A 22,749-nucleotide genomic window follows, 5' to 3' on the forward strand; every position below is an offset into this window, starting at 1 on the left:
TGAGCCAACCTGGCTGGGAGAGGCCTCAAGGCCCCGCAGCCCTCCTCTGTCCCAGTCTCTCGGGGCACTCCACACTCCCAAGGACCCCTGGACAGACCCCGGCTACCTGGCCATCTTGGGAAGAGGGAGAAACACAGAGGGTGTCCAGGATGACAGCATGAGGAGTGGGGAGGCCCCAGTCAAGCTCCACTCTGGTCTCTTTCTGCTCCTGGAGAAATTCCCACGCAGGGGCCGCCTTCACAACAGGAGAGCCGTGCGTGCTTCAGCCTCTCCCTGGGACCCACCCTGTCCCAGTGACACTCGGGGGGCTCCCCGTGGATGCTTTATGGCCGCTGGCTGGTGCTGCATGAGAAATGCCTCCAGCCGTGCTGGCCTGCTGGGACATCACTCCCGCCGTGGGGTGCTCATCTAGACACTGCGAACCCCTGGGCCCCCCAGGCCTTCTGGGAGCCCAGAAGCCATCCCCACCAGCTCTCTGCATCCCTTCCCACAGAACTCACTTTGTCTCCCCACCTCCCCACACACCTACGCTCACTCACCTTCACACACATGTGTTCTCTCTTTCAATGGCTTGTAACCCCATGTGCCCACTGGAAAATTGCCTGAATGGACCCCAACCAGCTGGGTATCCAACCCCATGACCCAGTCCCAGAGGGCCAGAGAGAGATCTCGGGGGAGGCGACTGATACCCCTTGAGAAGGATCCAGGGGAGAAACAACAACCAGGGCGGAAAAAGACCCTGGGCCTGGCTCCTCCCACTTGAGTGGGGTACTGGCTCCCATGGATGCCTCCCAGACATTTACTTACCATGGCCACCACCGTGCTGGAAAGTGAGAAGACCAAAAAGAAAAAAACAACCTAAGTGTCCTCCTTACACCGGTGTAGCTCCCCAGTTGGTCAGAAGAACAGACACTAAACAAATCATTAGACACGTGACTTAATTACACCTGTGATGAGGGCCCCCAAGGAGCCCAGGTGCCGTGAGCCTAGTTCGGCAGAGGATGGCTCTGGGCTGGAGCCTCAGGGAGGCTTCCCTGGAGAAGGGCTTGTCCTGGAGCGTGACAAGGAGGACGAGGTCAGCCGGGACAATGTGATCTTGAACCTACCTGGAAGGGCTGGGCCGGGTTAGGGGTTGGGACACGGGGAACCCGGGAGCAGGGAGCAGGTGGTACCTAGCTGGTAGCTTTGCGGAAGAAAGGACAGGAAGTTGAGCGAGCACCCGAGGGCAGCTTCTCTCTGCTGTGAGTTAGGAGGCAAGGGGCTGCCTGGCCAGGTTTAGCTCCAGGCTCAGAGCAGGTGTCTGGGATATCGCGGCAGGGTGGGCCACCGATGGTTCTTAGGACCGCACCCCCTCCTGGCTCCTGCTGGGTGGTACCAGACACTGCCAGTGAGCAAGAATGGAAGAGTCATCCAGGTGGTTGTACACTTTCTAGCATCATTCTCCCCACGGATAACAGAGCTAGACCCTGCAGCGGCCTGGCTGCTTGGCCCCGTGCTTTGCTCCCTCGCTGTCCCTGCAGGATTCCGGGTTGGACTTAGGAGGTTTGCTAGATCTGGAGAGGGCACAAAGTGGGCGGCGTCAGTGTGTGGCCTACCCTCCCTCCCAGGCCTCTGGAGGGCTGGTTTCCCCACTAGCCTAGGTCTCTTTAAATAGTCCACACCTGATCCCCCACAGCTGCCCTGAGGCTCTGGGTGGAGACAAGCAGGAGCAATGGCGGAGTCCAGGAGGGAATAGGTACCCCACCCCATGGCCAAGCCCTAGAACCTGTAAGTACAGGACGTACCTGGGCCCTCCCCCACTCCTGGGCAAAAGCAATCAGTGTTTCTTCCCTTAAGAATGACTGCTGGCCCCTGAGCCAGACCCAGGGCCTCACCAACCGGCTCCCCCTTCTTGTCTGGGCCTGGGAGGCCAGGGAAGATTCAGGGGCGAGGAGAGGGTGAGCCCGGAGGTGGCAGCATCCATCCCTCCTTCCCTTTGCCTGGCCATCATCCACCACACTGGCCTTCCCAAGGTCTGAGCCGGGAAGGCCCTCCTTGCCTGGCTGACGGCTCTGGGAATCCGAGGCCCCAGTTCCCCTGCTCCCCTGCCCACACTGACCTCCTGGGCCCAGTAAGCAAGGGCACTAGTTAAAGACTTCTGGTTTCCCTTTGTTGTAGGAAGGACTGGGGGCTCCATCCTCTCCCTCTTCCTTCCAGATCCCACTCTTCCTGGGGCCGCGAGGGGCACAGGGGAGGTGCCCACCCCCAAGTCTGGACCCCGTGAGAGGAGCCAGGGCGGCTTGAATCCCTGGGTCTTGGGGAGAGCCCCTTACCCACTCCGTCCCCACCCCCTCTAGTTCCCCGGCTTCCCACAAGCTGCTTTTGAGATGCAAATGCCAAGTACCCTCCTCCCCACCCCTCCTTTTCCATTGAAATGCTTCAAGTTTCAGAGAAGAGGGAAAATGATGTGTTTAAGACAGCACTGTCTCACCAGCCATAGAGCCTGATAAGAGATTGTTACATTTTAATTAGACAACTTGATTCCTCAACTGCCAAACTTTCCGGGGAGGCAGCACCGCGGGAAGCAGGCTGCTGGAGTTTATGCTGCGCCCAGACTTCCTCCCACCCCATCTCTGGGCCCTGCGCCCCCAAGTTTTGCAGGTGGATGGAATCATACTAGAGAGAGGACAGAAGCCTTCCCTCGGTCCCCCTCACCTCTCCCCATCAGCCAGCTTTCCTCCAGGGTCCCAGGCTGTCCTAACAGATTGACCCTTCTGGCCCCACCCCATCAGGCTGGGGACCAAGGGCAACTGCAGCCTCCAAGTTTGGGGTGTCAGCCTCAAACTGTGGAATTTTAAAGGAGTTTTTTTTCCTTCCAACATACTTGTGAGAGGCTGTTTGTGTCTGCAGCTGCCGGGGGAGGAGGGAGAGTTGCCTGCCTCCTCTCAACAGCCTCCACCTTCCACTCCTCCCCGCCCCTGCCCCAGCGCAGGCCGACTGTGTGAGTCGGCCAGGGCGGCCTCCGTGGGCCAGCTAGGCCCCAGCTACCTGTCTGGGCTCTCACTGCCTCCCTCAACTGGACAGCTAGCTCCTTTTCAAATGAGGGCACAAACAGGAAATGGTCGCATGCGGAAAGCCCAGAGGATAAGTGGCGGAGGCCTGGAGGCTGGGAAAGCCCGCTCCACCATCCACTCGCACTGACAAGCCCGCACACCTCATTCACCCCAGACACCGCGTTGGGACACTCTGCGGTGTGGGCTCTGAGGACGGCAACCATCAGAGCAGACCGGAGCTAGGCTGGATGTTCAGGAGAACTCGATGCAAGGGGGGCAGACCACCAGAGTGGATGATTCTGGAAGGTCTTTCAGTCGATGGTTGCCCTTCTGAGCTGAGTACTGGAGACAGATGAGGGTCAGGGGATCTCTGGCGCTTCGATGGCTTGAGGCTTGCGGGGACCCCACACCCCGGAGCTCCCCAAGCTCCTGGCTCCCTCCTCTTTCCCATGCACCAGGGCAGCTGAGAAAGAAAAAGCCTAGGAGGCCCCAGAGCACAGTGGGACCTCCTCTGCCAGCAGTTTGCTGGGGAGGGTGGCGTGGGGAGCAGCAATGCCCCGCTTCCCTGCATAGGGAAAAGGAGGGTGATACTTTGGGGGACTGGCAGCCGCTCCTCCTGCTGGTGTCTCTGTCAGTTCCGGCTGCCTTAACAAAGTACCCTAGATGGGGGGGCTTCAACCCCAGAAATTAATTTCCTCACAGTCCTGGAGGCTGGCAGTCCGAGATCAAGGGGCCAGCATGGTTGGGTTCCGGTGAGAGCTCTCTTCCAGGCTTGTAGACGGCTGGCTGCCTTCTCACTGTGTGTTCGCACGGCACGAGGACGGGGAGACTCGGGTGTCTCTTCCTCTAAGGGTGCTCATCTCATCCTGAGGACCCTGTCCTCCTGTCATCTAGACCTCAGCTCCAAATACCATCACCTTGGGGGTTATGACTTCCCCAAGGCACACATTGGGAGGCACACATTTCAATCCTTACCAATAGGGTTAGATCGTTCATCCCTGTTCCAGGAGACAGGACTAAGTAGCTAAGCAATGGCAGTGACCATGTATGTATTTGGCACTCGCTAAATGCTCCTTGATGGGGACTGATTTGGAGCTTTTACATGTGAGATGGTAGCCACCTGGAAGAGAATGGAGGTGGCGTCTGGAGGTTGGTGAGCAAGGTGACCATATTTTCATAACCCCAAATCAAGATTCTTGTTCTGATGACAGAAAGTTTTAAAAACAATATGAGATTTATTTATCTGAAATTTCCTATAGGAATAATTCGCCTTGGGTCATACATGTAACCATCTTCTTTTTAAAAAGGAACAAGAAATTTGAATCATCCTGGCAAATCTAGGGTGCTGACTGCTATCGAGCTTGGCTTTTGCTAGCTCCAGGAGGCGCAGAGTGGGCCCTGACCTCACCTGGCTTCTCTGCGGCCAGGACCAGGCCAGAATACCTGGAGCTCCCCCCTCCCCCAAACGAGCAGAAGCTCTGACAGGGACAGAGAGGCTCAAGGGGTAGGACAAGGGCAGGCATCTGAGGGGCCCTTCAGGAGCCCCTGTGGTGAGAAAGACCACAGCCTGGCCCTTCCTTTGTGCCTTCTTCTGGGACATCCCCAGGAGCCCTGGACAGAAGGAAAAGAAGGGATGGGGCTGGAGCTAGGGCAGGGGCCGAGTGGGGACTGATGGGTTTTCTCAGGTGTCCCGAGAAAGCGCCAAAAGAGAAGTGGCCAGGAGGACACGGTATTTTAACCATTCTAAGATGCACACCTCCCCCACCTCCACATACACACATTTTAATGTCTCTGAAATCAGAATGCATTTTACAGTGGACCCCATCTTAGAGCTGTATTGCAGTTTGATAGCATTTTTTTTCTTTCCTACTGGTGCATTAAACAATGGTGCATCTTACATTCAACTCTATTTTAGAGCCTAGGAAATATGGCAATTGGTATTACATGGCTCAGGCATAGACTTTGCCTTTATTCTCCTTTACTCCCTCCCAGGGGTTGTCTGCTGCGTCTTGGACCCCTTCTCCCCTCACCTAGACCCCCACTTTCCAAGGACGAGCCGTAGGAGGTGGCATGGTATAACAGCGGGATCCCAATGGACTGCATTTGGACAGTCCAGTCACTTCACCTCCAGGAGCCTCAGGCTCATGGTCTGAGTGCTTGTTTCTTTTAATTCTTTTGCTTGGTTTGATTTGTAAAGTTCACAATCCTTGAGAGTTTACCTGGGACGGCCACACATGCATCATTTTACTTTATCCTCACGACAGTAATTGCTATCCCCATTTTGCAGGTGGGAAAACCGAGGCTCAGGGAAGCCAAGTAGTCTGGCCCAGACGCCGGAGCTAGTAAAGGTGGAGTTGGGATTGGAACCCGGGTTGTTTGGTCCTCACCCTATCTTACACTAGTATCTCTCATGCTAGAGTACCTCCTGGGTGGGGCAAGATTTGCTGATGTCTAAATTCCCGCTCTGCTTGGTGTTGCGTGGGAGCTAGCCAGACGGCGCCCGCTTGTGAGTGATGTCGGCCCCAGGTAGGAAGGGTGCTGAGGACACAGTAGGGACTGGGGCTAGCTCTGGGGGTTGGAAGAAAATCCTACACCAAGATATTAATAGGGTCTACAGGCATTTAGGTTTTCCCATTCTTTCTGTAACGTTAATCTATTACATTTGTATCAGAAAAAAAAAGAAAGAACTATCTAGAACTATCTAGAATAAATACTGAATTAGAAAATTAAATGCATGAGGCCTTTCCAGCCTTGGGTGAAGGGACTCACTCTTGTCCTGCAGAGAAGCCAGCACGCAGAGGGATGAGTGCTCACCCCCTAACCTGCCCTGACCAGCAATGCTCACATTTGCTATCTTACTTGTACCCATGATTTTAAGTCCTGGTTGAAGCTCGTCCCCCTCCAGGAAGCCCTCCATGAGCACCCCAGCCATGCCCCTGTGCATACCCTCTCTGATTTCTGAGCACCCACTGTAGCGGCCCAGGGGCGGAGTGGTCACTGGACCCCTGCAGGACCAACTCACTCCCTCCCCAACTACTGGGCCTGCCGACAGCTGACAGTTTGAGATGCGCCTACCCTCTTGGCAGGTGCCCACTTGAAGAGAGATGCCTCTCTCAAGGTCACACCTTTTCCCTGGGCCAGCCCACGCCCTGTGACATTATGAGAGGGGACACCTCTGTAGGTTCCCTGAGGGGGTCACCTGAGGCCTTTGATGGGACTGCAAAGCAGCCCAGCTTGTCCTCGGCCCAGTCCTGCTTCCTGCCCTTCTCTGCAAGCCTCCATCCTGAGAACAGTCCCCAGTAAATTCCCTGCATGCTAACTTCCTCCTCAGTCTTATTTTTGGGGATCCAACATGCAACACCCGTGATTCTCTTGGGCTGTCTTTCTCTTTTGCCTCTTGTTCATCTGATGGCCTATCTTTATAGCTACATTTCCAGGGCAGAGGGCTTTTCTTCCCAGTTGGACTCACAGAGCCTCTGACTCAGTTCAGCAAACAACTTACTATCTGCAGATCCCAGAGAACAAGAGAGTATGCTCTTTTATTTGTTCATTCCATGAAGAAGATGAGGCATGAGCAAGATGTGGTGTAACCTTAAGATGCTTACAATCCAGTGGGGGGGGGGGGGGGGAACAGATACACAGAGGGGGTGTGTTCCAGAACAGAACTCAGGAACAATGCTGTGGGACCCCCCCAAGGAGGGAGGGAGGTGGTCCAGCCTAGAGCACTTGAGATTGGGTTGCAGGGAAGGAGTCTTCTGTGCAAGCCTTGCTTTGAAGGACAGGTAGGGGCTAGGCAAGCAGGGGGAGGGGAAGGGATGTTTTCCAAAGACTTTTCTCATTCATAGAGTTGCGATAATATTTACAAGCCTCTGAGGTGGTTTTGAGGATAAATGAGATAATATATATATTATCCGATATGTATGTTCGAAGCAAACTATCAAATCCTCTGCAGGTGTATGAAGCGACATCATAGGCAGGCTCGGGATTGTGAGTCTGGTTGGGTGTCGAGAAGGGGTGGGGTGGGCCAGACAGGGAGCCGCAGAGTCTCCATCAGAGGCCACTGGCCCCGTGGAGAGGAAGTGCGGGGGGAGGCAGAGGGAACGCTCAGGAGCCTCCGTGTCTCCAGGCCCCCGACAGTGCTTGGCACATGGCTTTATGGCTCCAGGCCCAATAGATGCTGACTGAGAACATGAAGGACCAGGAGCAGCCCCTGTTGCGTGATCCATACGTGCGTGTAGCTCTCCTGCTGGGTGTGTTCGCAGAGGGCAGCATCGCTGTGACGCCGAGCTTCACCACCTTAGAGCTGGAAGATTTGTTGCATGGGGGTCATTTCACGCCACTGCACATGGAGTTAGGTGTTTTGCCCTCCCCAGAGACTCCAGACTGGTGGTGCTGGGTAGGACACCATCCACGCTCCTGCTTAGAGCCGGCAGAGGGGGTGTGTCAGACGAGGATGGGGGTGGAAGGTGGGCAGACCCTTCTCCAGAGTCCCCTCTGACCTGTTGCGGCTGGTGCGCTCCCCTCCCTGATTTGGACATGGTACCACGTTCATCCCACATGGCATAAACGAGTGGATTTCCAATCCCTTTGGGTGGCAAAGCCCCCAGAAATCATGGTGCTTTGTGTGGAATGCCTTGAAATACTGATAAGCTGCATTCCATCCTGTAAACTAGGAACACTTTTGTTAGCAGAAAAGCCAGCTATATTATACGTGCATAATGTTCCAGTCACAACCAAAACACAGACTGTCAAGCCCATCGATGCCCAATGTGGCTCAAGTCTGCCGCTCAGGCTCTCTGCTTCCTGTTCTCAGTGAGCAGCACCTCCTGCCTTCCAGAGCCCAAGGCAGAAACGCAGTCTTCCTCTACACCTTCTCCCCGCCGTGTGCCCCGGCCCCACTCCCATCCCACATCTACGCAATGAGCAAATTCCATGAAATTGACTTACAAGTTAGCTACTGATGCTGAACACCTCCCCGTTCTCACTGCTGCCACCTTCGTTCAGACAACCACCCTCTCTTCCCTGAATTACTGCCACAGCCTGGCTCCCTCCAAGGTCCCCCTACACTGCGGCAGCCACTTTTCTAAAACACTAGCCCAGTGGTCCCTCCTCTGCACCCAACCTCTCGGGCTCCCACACTTACGAGACCCAATCTGGCCCATGAATGGCCCTCCAGTTTCGTTCCCAAACCCCCAGGCCCTACATTTTTAGCCAGACAGAGTTGTTTGTTGTCTGGTGCTATGCTGTACTCTCAACAGCTGCAAGGTCTCCCAAACTCTGTTGCCTGGCTAATCCCTCCTTTTACTGCATCTCACATGACACATCCTTCAGGAAGTCCTCAGGGTTCTCTTGCAGAAGCTCATCGTCTCTTCCTTGGGTTCCTACAGCCTCCCAGCTGCTGTCTTGCCACCTGCTTGGCCACACCCTTCCATCCTCTATAGAGCGGTTAGAACCTTCTCTCTGGGAGCCATATCCGATCATGTGGTTCCCACTGCCCTCAGAGTCAAATCTAGCATCACTTGTAAAGCCGTCTAGGATCTTGCTGTGGCAGCCTCCCCTGTTCAGCCCACGCCGAGTCCCTCTGGGCTTCAGCTATCCCGAATGAATCTCCTCGAGCCTTCCACTGGGCACCTGCTCTCTCGCTCTGTCATTGGCTTATGCTGCTTCTTGTGTCGAGACCTATCCCTGGGCTCCCAGCTCTTCCCGTGGCTAATTCGTATGCACCTTTGAGTGTCGGTCGAACGTCACTTTCTCTGGAAAGTCTTCTTTCCATCCTTAAACTAGGTTATGTGTCTCTCCTGCGTTCCATTTCCTAGTGCCCGCTGCTTAGAGATTAAACTGCTTGATTCATGGGCTGTTGTGCTGGAGAACCACGCGTATTTTGTTCCTGCCCATGTTTTTAGCACTACATACAACAACGCTCACTACATATTTATAGACTCAAGAATGAATGAATGAATGCATATTCCTGTTCCTGCCTGTAGAAGCTGGAACTCCTCGCTACATTGTCTCAAGTGTGTAGTGCATGGGATGTGCTTACTCAGTGTTTGTTGAATAAATAAACGAACGAACGATTGGCTCTTTTCAAGCTCATTTATTTTGTTATCTTTAAAAAAATCATACTTGCTCATTTGTTTTGCCATCTGCAAGAACTTGCCGGCAGAAGAGTGGCAAGGGCTCCAACATTTTAAGAAAATTGTTAGATACAGAACTGAAAATCCCGAGGCTGAAGAGTGCTACAAACTGCCAGGGTGGTTGGCTTTAGCTCCAGAGCTTTCTGTGGGAGGCAGCATGCTTGGCGAGGTCCTCCTGCTCACTCCCTGTGTCTATTTTCCCTGGCCAGAGCCTGGCCACCCAGTGGCCCCACTGTCCCGATGGATCCACTGAACCTGTCCTGGTACGATGATGATCTGGAGAGCCGGAACTGGAGCCGGCCCTTCAACGGGTCCGAAGGCAAGCCTGGCAAGCCCCATTACAACTACTACGCTATGCTGCTCACCCTGCTCATCTTTGTCATCGTCTTCGGCAACGTGCTGGTGTGCATGGCCGTGTCCCGCGAGAAGGCGCTGCAGACCACCACCAACTACCTGATCGTCAGCCTCGCAGTGGCCGACCTCCTGGTGGCCACACTCGTCATGCCGTGGGTCGTCTACCTGGAGGTAGGTCTGCATCCCGGCCTTGAAGGCGTGGCTCCTCCCTGGTTCCCACCAACAAGTTGCCTGGTGCCTTCTCCGCGGGTCTGGCCTCTTCCTCCACTCTGGGCTCAGTTTTTCTCCTGATAAAATGGGCTGCTTGTTCCTTGACAATCCCAACTCCTGGTTGGAGAGTGCTTACTAAGGGCCACGCCTTGTGTCCCGTCCCCTGTACGTGGCGTTTCCCCATGTGGCCCTCAGGGCAGCCCTGCGAGGTCACTGCAACACAAACACCCTTTCACAGGTGGTGAGCCAGGTGGTCAGAGAAATCACGCAGCTGGTGAGTCCCAGCTGGAACTCTGGCCCCAGGTTGGCTCATTAGATCATGCTGGAAATGGGAGTCCATTGAGGAGGATCCTCAAGGAAGGGGGATGTTCATGCTTCTAGGCCAGAAGCTTCCTGTTCTCTCTTCCCCCTTCAAAAGCAGGGGCGGCTGCTCTGTGTGCTCCTTATCCCTCCCCTCTCCCCCAGTTTGGTCTAGTGCCTGTGTCTGGGACCTCCAGGCAGGGGTGTCTGTGGGCTGTGCCACAGGCCCTTTGCTCAGGAATGTCCCCGAGGGTTCGTCCGAATGGAGAGCAGGCAGCCCCCGCTGTGGTCCAGGCACTGCGCCAAGCATTTTGCAGACATAGACTCCACACCCATGCTAATCCTGGAGTTGATACTATTCTCAGTTTACAGAAGAGGAAACAGAAGCTTTAAGAAGTTGCCTGTCTTGACAGGTTGCACAGCAAGGGAGGAACGACTAATGCAGGAGTCCCAAAGGGTGGAGGCCCCTCCCGGTGGACACTTTCCAGAGCTGACAGGCGGATGTGGGAGGGTCTGAGGGCTTGGGTCCTGGATCCCGCCCCTTTCTCGGCCAAGGACTCTGGGGTCTGGGAACGGACCAGCCTTTCAGGGAATAGCCAAGGCTAAGGTCCCTCAGATCGCTGGGCAGGTACCTTCCTGCCTGGGCAAGCGAGGGGCTTACCTTTACTACAGAGGCAAGTCCCTGGCTGGGAGGGAAAGTTCTTCCGTGTTTAAAGGAAAACATGAAATTTTGTAGGCTTGAGCAGAGGAGACATCTAGGAGAAGAAGCTGAAGTGGGGAGGGGAGGCTGGTCCAGAGTGGTCCCTCTCCCTGTCTCCCCGCCTGGGGTGGGGGGGGGCGGTCCCTGTGCCTCCTCCACCTGATGCTCAGGATCAACACTCCTCTGGGTTCCTTTAGCACAGCCCGAATGGGCTGGAACGTTCAAAATGGATGTTAAGGAAGGAGAGCCAGGGTCACTTGTCTGCATTTTGGCCTCACCGCCCTGTGAGGTGAGGGTTTACCGTGTGCATTTTCCAGGTGGGCAGATGAGATTGAGAAGGGGACAGGCCAAGTCCACCTTTATTCACTCATTCGGCAGGTACTGAGCCCGGCCATGTCCTACGGCATCTTCGGGGCTTGCCTGCCATCAGTGAAGACCCGATAGGACTGTTGTCGTGCAGTCTGATGGTGGTGACAACGGAGCAGTCCCCACGCGGGGTGTGGAACCTGATGGGGGGCATGTGGGGACAGGAAGTCTTGCAGGAGGCAGTGATGCTTCCGGAAGAATTATCCAGGGGGCGGAGCAAAGCGCTTGCACTCCAGGCCGAGAAAACAGTCGGCAAAGCGGCAGAGCAGGAGGGCGTGCCATGGGCTGCAGGTCTGGGGGGCAGTGGCCGTATCACTAGCCTCAGAGGTTTGCTGTCCCCATGGATGGAGACGACACATCTCAGTGCCTGACACAGCGTCTGCTAAATGCGGGCCAGTTATGGTCAGGATTTCACCGAGCCAGCTCATGGCTCAGCTTCATATGAGCAATGAGGTCAAGAGGTGGTGTCCAAAGGTGCCGAGACACAGCCTTGGAGTTGTACTAGCGAACCCAGGGGCCGGTCCTTCCTCTGCCGCTAAATCACTGGGTCGTCTTGGGCAGGTCCACGTTCCTCTCTGACTCCAAGCGTGTCCCCCCTTGCAACGATAATCTCTCCTTTCACGCTTTATGTGCATTTAGTCGTTTTTACATAAGTATCCCCTCTTTCAACAAGCTAGATGGTCCTTCCCAAGACAGGTCACGAGAAAGCATAGGATGTGCTACCCGAAGAACTCGCTTCAACCCCAGCCCTGCTGCACACTTGCTGAGTGTGAGCTGCAGTTCCCTCACCCATGAGCGGGTATAGCAACCCTGTCTTGCGCGAGCGTGCAATGCCCACATGCCCACGGTAGTGGGGGTGGCTGCTGACAATTTCTCTTGAATCTTTGAGTCAGGTGCCCCCAGGACTGTGGAGGAAAGTCCTCTCTTCTTCTGTGCTCCTAGAAAGGCCTTTGGGGTGTAGGGATGGAGAGCTCCCTAAAGGCAGGGACTATGCCAATACTCTTCACCACTGTACCCCAGAGTCTAGGACAGAGCCTGGCATGTAGTAAATTGCTTGTTAAGTGTCTATGGGAAAGAGGGAAGGAGGGAAGAGGGCCCTGGTATCTCAGACCTAGATCCCCAGGGACATAGAAGCAGCTCTGAAGTAGTAGTCTAGGGGGGCTTCAAGGCAGAGGGTGGACCAGGTGGGCCTGGGGCCCTCCCAGCAGTGCCTTAAAGGTCTATTCTATCTACACCCAGAAGTTCCCCACCCCCATCCAGACCTGCCATCTTGGGGAGCCCTGTACTGCCATGTGGGGGGGGTGCCCTGGTGTGGGCCACGTGAGCCCAGAGAAGGCGTCTCCCTATCTTCTGGGACAAGCTGCTATGTCTTCACGAAGTCCGACAACAGCAGCCACCGCTCCTGTCACCGAGCTTAAGTGCCAACCTTTGGTTTCATGCCTGGGAGCAGAAAAGAAAGGGCAGCGCGGAGAATGAGCGCGTCGTCATCAGCCCTGCGGCCGAGCTGTGCGGGCAAAGTGGGTACTGCCCTGCCCCAGGCCCCGGGGGTGGCTTTCCAGCTCCTTTTTCTCCTGTTGGTAGAGGCCCAGGATGAATCTCCATGACCTGATTCTGCTCAGGGCCAGAGTGCTCCAAACTTCCAAAGTTGCCCGGGCCAGCCTGCTGTGTGAGTGTGAGTGCCTGTGTGTGTAAACAGGAGGTATGGGAGTGTGTGTGTGTGTGTAAGGGAGTACGAGTGTGTGTGAGGGGGAGAGGGATGCGGGATGCTCTTGCCAGGAGTGGGCCTCCTCATTCCCATCATACAAGGATATGTGGGTATAGCACCCCTCCTTGCCCCCGCCTGGTGTTCCCACAGCTCGAGCCCTGGTTTCCCATTCTTCATTCTCCAGGTCTGACAAAGAGCAGCACTGTTCTCTCTCTTCCAGAGCCATCATCCTCACTGGCCTTGGGCAAGTCACTGCCCATTTCTGAGGTTCAGTGTCCCCATTGGTGGAATGGGATTGCAAGCTGATCGCAGATCATCTATTTTACAGATGAAGGCTCAAAGTTGAGGCACTCGGTAGAAAGTTGCTCATCTTTCGTCTAGCCCCGTTCTTGGCTCAAAGGGGCCTTATGTGTCTAGGAGGAGAGGGGACCAGGGGCAAGGGCCTCAGACTCCCCCTTGCTGCCCCGCTTCTCCCCCCAGACCCCAGCCGGAGACTCGCAAGACCCCCGCAGCTGCCCTCTGAGCCTGCGGCCCAATCTGTCCCAGGAGAGCCAAGCTCTGGGGCCTAAGCTCATCTCCCCCTCTGCTGCCCACCCATTCTGTGCTTTGTCCCCAGGTGGTGGGCGAGTGGAAATTCAGCAGGATTCACTGTGACATCTTTGTCACTCTGGACGTCATGATGTGCACGGCAAGCATCCTGAACCTGTGTGCCATCAGCATCGACAGGTGAGCCCAGCCAGGGCGGGGGAGGGGACCCAGGCCGGTCACATGTCGGGCTTCCCCAGCTCTCCCACAGGGGCAGGCTCTGTCTATGAAGCTGTGTGGCTGGCCGCGTGCCTGCGGGTCCATGTGTTTGTGCATGCACACCCACGCGTGTGTGTGCACATCCATATGCAGATGTGCACACATGTGCAGGTGCACGTGTGTCTGGCGGGGGGTACAGGCCGCCATCCTACAGATGGCGATGCTCCCAGGGTACCCAGACAGCAACCGGTAAGGAGGAGAAAGCTCCCAGTTCTGACTGCAGCCCTAGGTCTATCATTTCCCACGTACGTGACCTTGGGCAGAGTGTGCAAGTCCTCACAACCCTGCTTTGCCCAGAAATCAAGGATGATGACACCCATCCAGGCGGGGCTGCGGCGTCTGGCTGAGCATTTCCTGTCTGGCACAGTTACACGGCCGAGGGGGCCCGGCTGTGCTCACCTTGCCGAGCTGTATTCTTGGAGCCTTTCACTGATTTGCACACGCGGGCCGCTGGGCTCCCAGAGGCCCTGTCCCTACTCCCCGCAAGGGGTTCTCCAAGATGAGATGAGCTACTCTGTGAGAAGCGCTGGGTAGAGGAGTACGAGCGATTGTAAACGTTACTACTGTGCTTCTTTTCTGACAAGTGGGGCTTCGCTCTTGCTCTGAGGGGCCTGGCTCCCAGTCCATCAGCAGACACTTCCACCTTCTGAGAGCCCAGCACAGGTACAGTTTCAAAGTACAAAGACCCAGACCCTGGCCCCTCAAACACCCGAAATCCAAGCAGGGAGACTGGAGCAATAGATAAGAAGGCCCAGGAGAAAAGGGTAGCCAGTCAGCCCCGAAGCTCTTGATTGGGCCTCACCAATGCTGGACGAGTGACTTAAAGTAGGCAGGCTTCGTGGAGGTGACAACCGTCATTCCCCAGGGCACAGGGTGTCTCTGGTGTGTGCCTGCTATGGAATGAGGGGTCCCTGGGCCTGCACCCCAGACTCAGGGACCCCGCCCCGCGGCCTCGCAGGTACACAGCCGTGGCCATGCCCATGCTCTACAATACCCGCTACAGCTCCAAGCGCCGCGTCACCGTCATGATCGCCGTCGTCTGGGTCCTGTCCTTCACCATCTCTTGCCCGCTGCTCTTCGGACTCAACAACACAGGTGAGGCCTGCCTCGGTCTGCCTGGGGCCCCAGTGGCCCCCGGTGCAGGGCCCCGAGGGAGCTGAGCCCCTGCACCGACCCAGGGACTGAGGCCAGGCTGGGTCTCTGAATTGTGCGTGGATGGGCCAGAGAGGAACAATAGCTAGGGGCACGATGTGGTTGGGGGAGGAGTGGGGGTAGTGAGTCAAGAGGATGTCTGGCCATTTTCAACTTTGTTTATTAAATTGAAGCAAGCCAGGCAGCCGCACAAACCGCATGTGTATGTGTGTATGTGTGTGTGTGCGCACGTCAAGGGTGATTACTGGGCCCCTTCCCCCGCCCCCCGCCCCCCCGAGATGATATCTGTGTAAGGAGGCTGCAGCCCAAGGGCTGGCCAAGCCCAGCACCGACCTGAGTCACCTGGAGCAGGGAAGGTAGGAATGAGGAGGAGCTAGGGCAGCGTGCCTGAGCCATGCATCTGAGGTAGACGAAGTGTTGGGCCTGCCGGCGCGGGCCTAGCACTTTCTCTCACTGGGGAGGCCCAGGGATGCAGGTGTACCTCTGCAGACCATTACGGGGCAGGACACAGTGAAGCCTGGCAATCTAACTCTTGTGAGAATTCCAAGAAGTGGGAATAGGACTTGATAGGCTCAGCCCTTCTGAAAAGGCCCTGAGATAGAGGACAGACATCGGCTAGACCAGGAAGGGAACTTGGAAGCACATTGGAGCCCAGGTGAGTTCAGCAAACAGGACCAAGTTACCCTGTTCCTAAAACTGAAAGGTGGCCGACTTCCCCCAAGTAGACAGGAAGGGCTAAAAGAAGGGTTTACTCTTTTAAAAGAATTCCCTTCTGTTTTTTTTTTTTCCAAACACTCGGGCTCCCCTTGGGTGTTCATGGATGGCAAAACTAATAAAGAAATGAGGAGGGAATATTAATGGAAACGCTTGGAAGCAGCTTAGCATTTTGCTCGAGGTTGTGTTTTCCAATCTCTGGTCTACACCGCATGTTGGTGTCCGTCTAGCATTTCCAGGCGACCTCAGACACCCAGGCATACTCCCTGTCCCATTGCTGCGCTCAGTCCCGCGGGGAGAGAAAGGCCCCCGGGGCCACTGACGCGGGTCGTCCGGCTCTCCTTCCCCCAGACCAGAATGAGTGCATAATCGCCAACCCCGCCTTCGTGGTGTACTCCTCCATCGTCTCCTTCTACGTGCCCTTCATCGTCACCCTGCTGGTCTACATCAAGATCTACATCGTCCTCCGCAGGCGCCGCAAGCGGGTCAACACGAAGCGGAGCAGCCGGGCTTTCAGGGCCAACCTGAAGGCCCCGCTCAAGGTCCCCAGATCCCTCCTCCCCTCCAGTGCCCCCCCCCACCGTTTCCTAGGGGGCTGGCCCGTGCTCAGCTGGAGGTGGGGGACGCGGAGTTGGAGGGGCTCCCAGCACCTGGGCAGGGCCGAGTCCGAAGGCTGGGACCTCAGTGGAGCGATGGAGTCTCCAGGAGCCCAGGCCGGGCAGAGCCGCCTGGGAGGAGAAGTCTTTGCTTGGAGATCTCTGTCTGAATGCACCTTCTTCCTTGGCTCCTCTCCTTCTTTTCCCATCACTTGTCCTTTCCTCGCTGGGGCCCCTCCCTCCCTGTCATTGCTCTGTGCTTCCCTCCCTCTCCTGTACCTTCCACGCTCCCTGTCCTCCCCTCCGTGCACACCTCCTCCCTCCCTGGCTCTTTCCTTCATTCCACCTCCTCCCCTCCACCTTTCTTTCATTCCCTCCCCACTCCTTTTGTCTTGTGAATTCCCCCCTCTGCTCAGCCCTCCCTGAGGAAGACAGTGTGGGGGCATGGAAGGAGCCAGAGTTTGGGGGTTAGACATATCAGCTTCAAGGCCTGGTATGCCCTCCTTTTTGCTGAATGACCTTGGGCAAGTTGCTTAACTTCTCTGAGCCTCAGTTTTCTCATCTGTTCAATGGGTATCCTAATGCCAACCTCTCAGCGTGGACTTGAGGATTCAGTGTGAGAGAGATACGAGTAAGCCTAGCATGTGCCCATAAAATCAGGGCCTGTTTGTCCCTCGTCCTGCCCGCCATTTCTCCTTGCAGTACCATCCTTCACTCTTGCCTTCTCAGGCCCTCCTACTCTGCCCTTCTGGGAGCCCCTGTGCCCAGCCTGACTACCCCACACTGGGTGTCTGGTCACAGCCCCTGCCCATCATGACCAGTATACTGGCTCCCTCCACAGGGCAACTGCACTCACCCCGAGGACATGAAACTCTGCACCGTTATCATGAAGTCCAATGGGAGTTTCCCAGTGAACAGGCGGAGAGCGGTAAGTGCTCAGGTCAGGGACCCAGAGCCAGGTCTTTCCGCCCCGAGGGAAACCCACCTACCATGGTTCTCAGAGACCTCAGCGGCCGGTCAGAGGGAGGAGCACCTCCCAGGCTCCCCCACGTTGCTTCCGTGGAGGCCAGACTCACCATGCTCACCCCACGGGCAGGCATGCGGCGAGACGGCTCGGCTCTTGCAGGCACAGATAGGCACCCTCAGCACAAGCAGGTGGTTGGGAGAGAGGACTTGGCCATAACACAGTAAAAATAAGAAGCTATTACCGTTCACCGAACACCCACCGTCTTCCTAGTATCTCATCAAATCCTCACAGCGACCCTGAGAGGTAGGTCTTATTAGGCTTATTGATTTTAATTTGACAGAGGAGGAACCAGAGGCTCACAGAGGGGAGGTAACTCACCCAAGGCCAAGCATTTAGTTAGTGAGAGAGCGCATATTTGAGCCCAAGCCTGTGTGACTCTGACATGCCCACACACCTCTGCTGTTCTTCCCACTTGCCTGTGCTACCTTCCTACGGGCAGGTTCTGGGGCTGGAGGCTGGGCCTGGGGGGCGGGCGGTGGAGGGGGACGGCGCAGAGCAGCCTCGGGGCTGGTGGAGAAGTGCAGCCTGTACGTGGAGCCCAGAGATGCAGAAGCAGAGCAGACCCCAGGCTCTGCCCGGTGACGAAGGTGGCACCAGGGTCCAAGCAGCAGGTGTCCCATCCCCAGCGGGGCCAGGGAGCCCACACAGGGCCACACACCAAGTCCAGGTCAGGTGTCCTCCGGAAGCAGGGCCCCCCACCGTTCACCTGCAGGGCAAAGGCAGGACGCCAGGAAGTCATTTTATGAGATGGGCACCCAACAGGGACTCAGGACTGGGGCTGGGACAGCAGCACTGATAAACCACCCAGGTGCAGGGCAAGGCGACACTTCAGAAGTTCAGACTGAGGCCCCAAGGCAGGAAGAACCTGGAAGATGAGTGGACCCCCAGCAGGGCCTCCAGGTCAGCCCAGCAGGAAAGATGGGGGGCCCAGAGGTTAGCCCTTTGGCCCCCGCATCCATCTACGAGGAACACGTGGAGCCCACGTGTGAGTGCTGGTGCAGGTGCCTTGGGCCAGCCTGGCAGGAGGAACAGGGCTGCCCTCTGTGCACTTAGAACATGAGCTCCCGGAGGCAGGCACTGAACATCAACCAGGACCCTATTCCCTGCAGCCAGCTAGGGTGCCTGGCACTTGGCTGGTACTCAGTGCGTGTTGCTCAGTCAATAAGAGAGAAGTGTTGGGGTAGTAAGCTCCCACAGATGGTTGTGGGGTTATTGAGGCTCCATAAGGATTGCTCTGGGACAGGGGCTGGGGAGGACTCTGCAGGTAGGAACTGCTGTGGGTCCTGGGTCCTATACCCAAACCCTTCCTGCCTCCCAGTGATTATCCTCATTGCCTCTCTGACAGAGTGACCCTGGGGTGTTTGTAGAAGGATAGGAGGATAGGGAAGGGTCAGGGGGGACCAGGTGAGGCTGGGTTGCAAATGCCTGAGAACTTGCCTGGCTTTACCTGGAGTTCTCTGCCTCTGTGCAGGAGGCTGCCCGCCGAGCCCAGGAACTGGAGATGGAGATGCTGTCCAGCACCAGCCCCCCCGAGAGGACCCGGTACAGTCCCATACCACCCAGCCACCACCAGATGACCCTCCCCGACCCGTCCCACCATGGCCTCCACAGCACCGCTGACAGCCCCGCCAAACCAGAGAAGAATGGGCATGCCAAAGACCACCCCAAGATTGCCAAGATCTTTGAGATCCAGTCCATGCCCAACGGCAAAACCCGGACCTCTCTCAAGACCATGAGCCGCAGGAAGCTCTCCCAGCAGAAGGAGAAGAAAGCCACCCAGATGCTCGCCATTGTTCTCGGTGAGTCAGGCCAGCCCAGCTCTGTCCAGCCATTACTGAGGAAAGGACCCATCATTGTGGGTCCCATTACCTGCCATCCCCTTCCTAAACATGGCTGGCAGGCCATGGGACCGGCCCTTGCTCAAGTGCAGGCCACACCCAATGACGTACCCCATTAAGTAGATTCTATAATTATGCTCATTTTACAGATGGGAAAACTGAGGTTTGAAGTGGGTATATGACGTGACCAAGGGAGACCTATGATTTAAACTCAGGGAGTCTGACTTCAGAGTCTGTGAGCTTGACCAGTCTACTGTAGTGACCCCCAGAACCTCAAGATCCTAGGCAAGTCACTTTCTCTCTCTGGAGTCCCCTCAGCAAGAGATTACCTCTCAGGGTCGTGGTGGTGGCCTGACGATCTGACCCAGACTGTCAGCCAGGCAAGGCTCTTGAATAAAAGTCTCCTAGAAAACCAGATGATGAGTCAAAACACAAGGCTAGACTGATGTGGGTGGTGGGGAGCAGGAGGGACTGGTGTACTTGGCCATCCCCGTCGCACCCAGGGTAGCACAGGACACCCTTCCACACTCACCTTTCCCTTGGACCTCCAGACAAAACTGTGACACGAGGGGTACAGGTGTTATGACCCTGCTTTTGTGAACGCATGCACAGGGTCCCAGCAGGTTAAGGGACCGACCCTTGATCGTGTGGCTGGGGGTGACAGAGGATGGTTGGAGTCCATGGGCTCTCGCTGCAGCGCTGGGGACTCTCAGGGAGCCTGCGGGGCACGGTGTGCTCACGATGCCTCCAACCGAGGCTCCCACCAGAGCAGCAGGTCCTGGGTCAGTCAGACTAAGCTGGTGTGCAGGACGTCAGTCTGGGTCAGAGCATCCCAAAGCAGGAATTAGCAGAGGTGTCCCCAAGGGCTGGGGGAAGGCATAGCAAGAGCCGAGCCACTGGGGGACCTCGCTAGACTGGAGTTCAGGTCTCGGCTTCGTCACTCATGAGCGGGGTGGCCTTGTGTACACCACAGAGCCTCTGGGACCCTCAGTGCCCTGTCTACCCCACAGGGATGCTGGAGCCTAAGCGAGAGGGTATCTAACTCTCCCTTTTGTCCCTTGGGCTCAAACTGGGCATTTCCCACTGCAGTAACCAAATGCTCCACTTCCAGCTGCTGAGGAAGACTTGTTCTCGAAAATGGCCAGAAAGTAGAGTAAATATTTCCATTTCTACTGACTTGTGTCCGAATGTTAACCTCATGGTTTGTTTTCAAGCCCATTATCCTTCCCTGTGGGCTAGCTGTTATTATACCCATTTGACAGATGAGGAAGGTAAGGCCGAGGGAAGTAAAGTGACCTTCACTGCAAACAGTGTCAGGGACAGCTCTAGAATCTGAGACCGGGACTCCTCCTGCAGTGCTCCTGGGCCAGGGCCTGCGGCACCCAATCCGGGCACCCACTGAGTGGGGGCCTTCCCCGCCCAGCCTCCCCCGGGCCCCAGGGGCCAGCCTGACCGCTGCCCTCTCCCCCAGGCGTGTTCATCATCTGCTGGCTGCCCTTCTTCATCACCCACATCCTGAACATACACTGTGACTGCAACATCCCGCCCGTCTTGTACAGCGCCTTCACGTGGCTGGGCTATGTCAACAGCGCCGTGAACCCCATCATCTACACCACCTTCAACATTGAGTTCCGCAAGGCCTTCATGAAGATCCTGCACTGCTGACCTGTGGCCCACCTGCACGGCAGCCCGCTTCCCACCTCCCTGCCCGGGGAGCCGTGGACAGGGGGCGGCCGGGCGGACTAGGCCTTCTCTCTGCCCCGGCAGGCCCTGCAGTGTTAGCTTGGCTCCATGCCCCTCGTGCTCGCACACCCTCACTCTGCCAGGGTAGTGCTCGGGAGCCAGGCACCGTGCCAGCCCTCAGGCTGGACCCCTGGCTCAGGGGCAGCTCAGAGAGGCCCCCCCCCCCACCTCGAGGCCCTTTTGCCTTGGCACCAAAGACGCAGCCGCCTTCTCTGACCTTTCTCTGGGGTCCTGGGGTCGCCAGGGCCGGAGGCAGGGCTCAGAGACCATGCTTTCTGTTGGGTTCGGCTTGGTCCTCACAGGCCGATGCCAGGGCGGGCAGTGGGGAGGGATGGACAGGTCACACCCCACAAGGCCATGCCCGGGAAGCCAGAGCTCCTGCCAAGGCCCCAGGCAACTGCAGTTCTGGGAGACCCATGTAAATACCAGACCACAGGGTGAACCCCAGAGGAGTCCAAGCCAAAAATCTTCACTCGCTCCCTGTCCTGCCCGACAGGAGCCTCCATTTCCACAGGAGTGGGTCCTGCCCGGTCCCGCTCCAGCACCCACATGGTTTCCGTACCTGCTGAGGGCAGGAACCCAGGTCTTGAAGGGCCCCAGGGACGTCTGTGGGGAGAGGAACCTCCCCCAAGCCCACTCTGCTGCCTCCTGACAGACTCGGCGCATCCTTTCTCGTAGCAACTGTTGGGCCAGGTTGGGAGCAGGCAGGGAAGGCGGGCTTGTGACCACATCTGGGGCCTGGGTTGGGGTGCTGAAGGTTCTTTGGGGGGCTGCCTCCTGCCACACTCTGCCACAACCCCCCTCTTCTTTCCCTTTTGCCTCTTCTCTCTCCCTTTCCCTTTCCCTTCCACTGTCTCCGCCTTAGAGGAACCTGTGGCGAGGGGGCTGCCGAATACCCCTTGGCCTGGGCTGGCCCTGCCCTGAGGGAGGAGGGGAGGCTGCAGCTTGGGGGAGCCCCTGGGCCCCAGACTCTGTAACATCACTACACATGCTCCAAACTAATAAAACTCTGATAAGAGTCACATGCGAGGCCCCTTGCCCGCCTTCGTCCTCCGTGGCAGGTGTAGCCGAAGCCCCCGTGTGTGTGCTGGGATCAGAGTCAGGGAGGCCTTCTGCAGCCCCCTCCAGAAAAGGGTGACGCTGACCACAGCCACTAGGCTGGACACTGGCGGGAAGGAGGAAAGGAGCTGCTCCAAGGAGGACCAAGGAGAAGTTGTGTGTGCCGGTGTTTCCCCCTCGTCCCGGTCCTCGCCTCCTGAGTAGACAAGAACACTCTCAGCCCTGCTCCCGGGTGGTCCTGAGCCTCAACTGCCAACCAAGAAGGAAGATGAGAAAGTTCCCAGTGGGAATCCCGCAGCACACCCGGGGCTCCCCTGATCCCTCTGTTGGGAAAACAGGTGGTCCCCACTTCCCCCCTCCTCCTCTCCTCTGAGGATCCTGAGCCTGAGTGGCCCACCAGGGCAGAGAAGGCTCCACAGAAAAGGTGGCCTTCCAGGTGCCGGCTGTGTCTGGGTCTGCCCCTTGCCCTGACTTCTGTCTCACAGCAGGACCCCCTTCCTCTGGAGCAGGCTGGGGAGGCACGGAGGCCCTGAGCGACATGGCCCAGGGGGTCCTCCCTTCTCTCTCGGCCTCCATCACCGTCTTAGCTCCAAGCTTTCTGGGGCCACAAATTGGCACTGCCCTGAAAACAGAAATTTGGCTTTAAAAAAATGAAATATAAATCAACCTGGTGAAGGAGGAATATTCTTACTACCTTGAGAATAACAGCGATGATGACAAACAAGGTGCCGGCACCCACGGGCTCAGGCTCTGGGGAGCTGTCAGGGCATAATTTGCATGCTAAATACAATATTTTTAGCACCAAAGTTTGGAGCACTTAACTTGCCCTGAACACTTAATTATGGACTTTGATCTTCTCCCTGAACCTGCACGTAGTGCTGAGCCCTGGGAGAGGCTCCTGTCCCCAGGAGCACCCAGATCCTGCAGGCTGGGCAAGACAGGCCCCTGGTCCAGCTCAGGAGGCATCTGTATAACTCAGTGACCACCACCTGGGGAAGGTGGCAGACCCTCATGG

At 56.7% G+C, this 22,749-nt stretch overlaps 1 protein-coding gene across 2 annotated transcripts; it reads left to right on the plus strand.

Annotated features, from left to right (window-relative positions):
* Positions 1–9,379: 9,379 nt before the first annotated feature.
* Positions 9,380–20,597, plus strand: DRD2 (dopamine receptor D2). Of its 2 annotated transcripts, XM_021696398.2 has the most exons (7): positions 9,380–9,691; positions 13,418–13,527; positions 14,564–14,700; positions 15,823–16,013; positions 16,909–16,995; positions 18,566–18,893; positions 20,404–20,597. In XM_021696398.2, exons 1-7 carry the CDS (start codon positions 9,407–9,409, stop codon positions 20,595–20,597), a joined length of 1,332 nt encoding a protein of 443 aa, XP_021552073.1. In that variant the 5' UTR covers positions 9,380–9,406. The 2 variants fall into 2 exon arrangements, with proteins under 2 accessions (XP_021552073.1, XP_021552072.1); XM_021696397.2 differs by lacking the exon at positions 16,909–16,995 and having other exon boundaries at positions 9,407–9,691.
* The last annotated feature ends 2,152 nt before the right edge of the window (positions 20,598–22,749 follow it).

The sequence above is a fragment of the Neomonachus schauinslandi genome, chromosome 11, assembly GCF_002201575.2.
Source record: "Neomonachus schauinslandi chromosome 11, ASM220157v2, whole genome shotgun sequence".
NCBI lineage: Eukaryota > Metazoa > Chordata > Mammalia > Carnivora > Phocidae > Neomonachus > Neomonachus schauinslandi.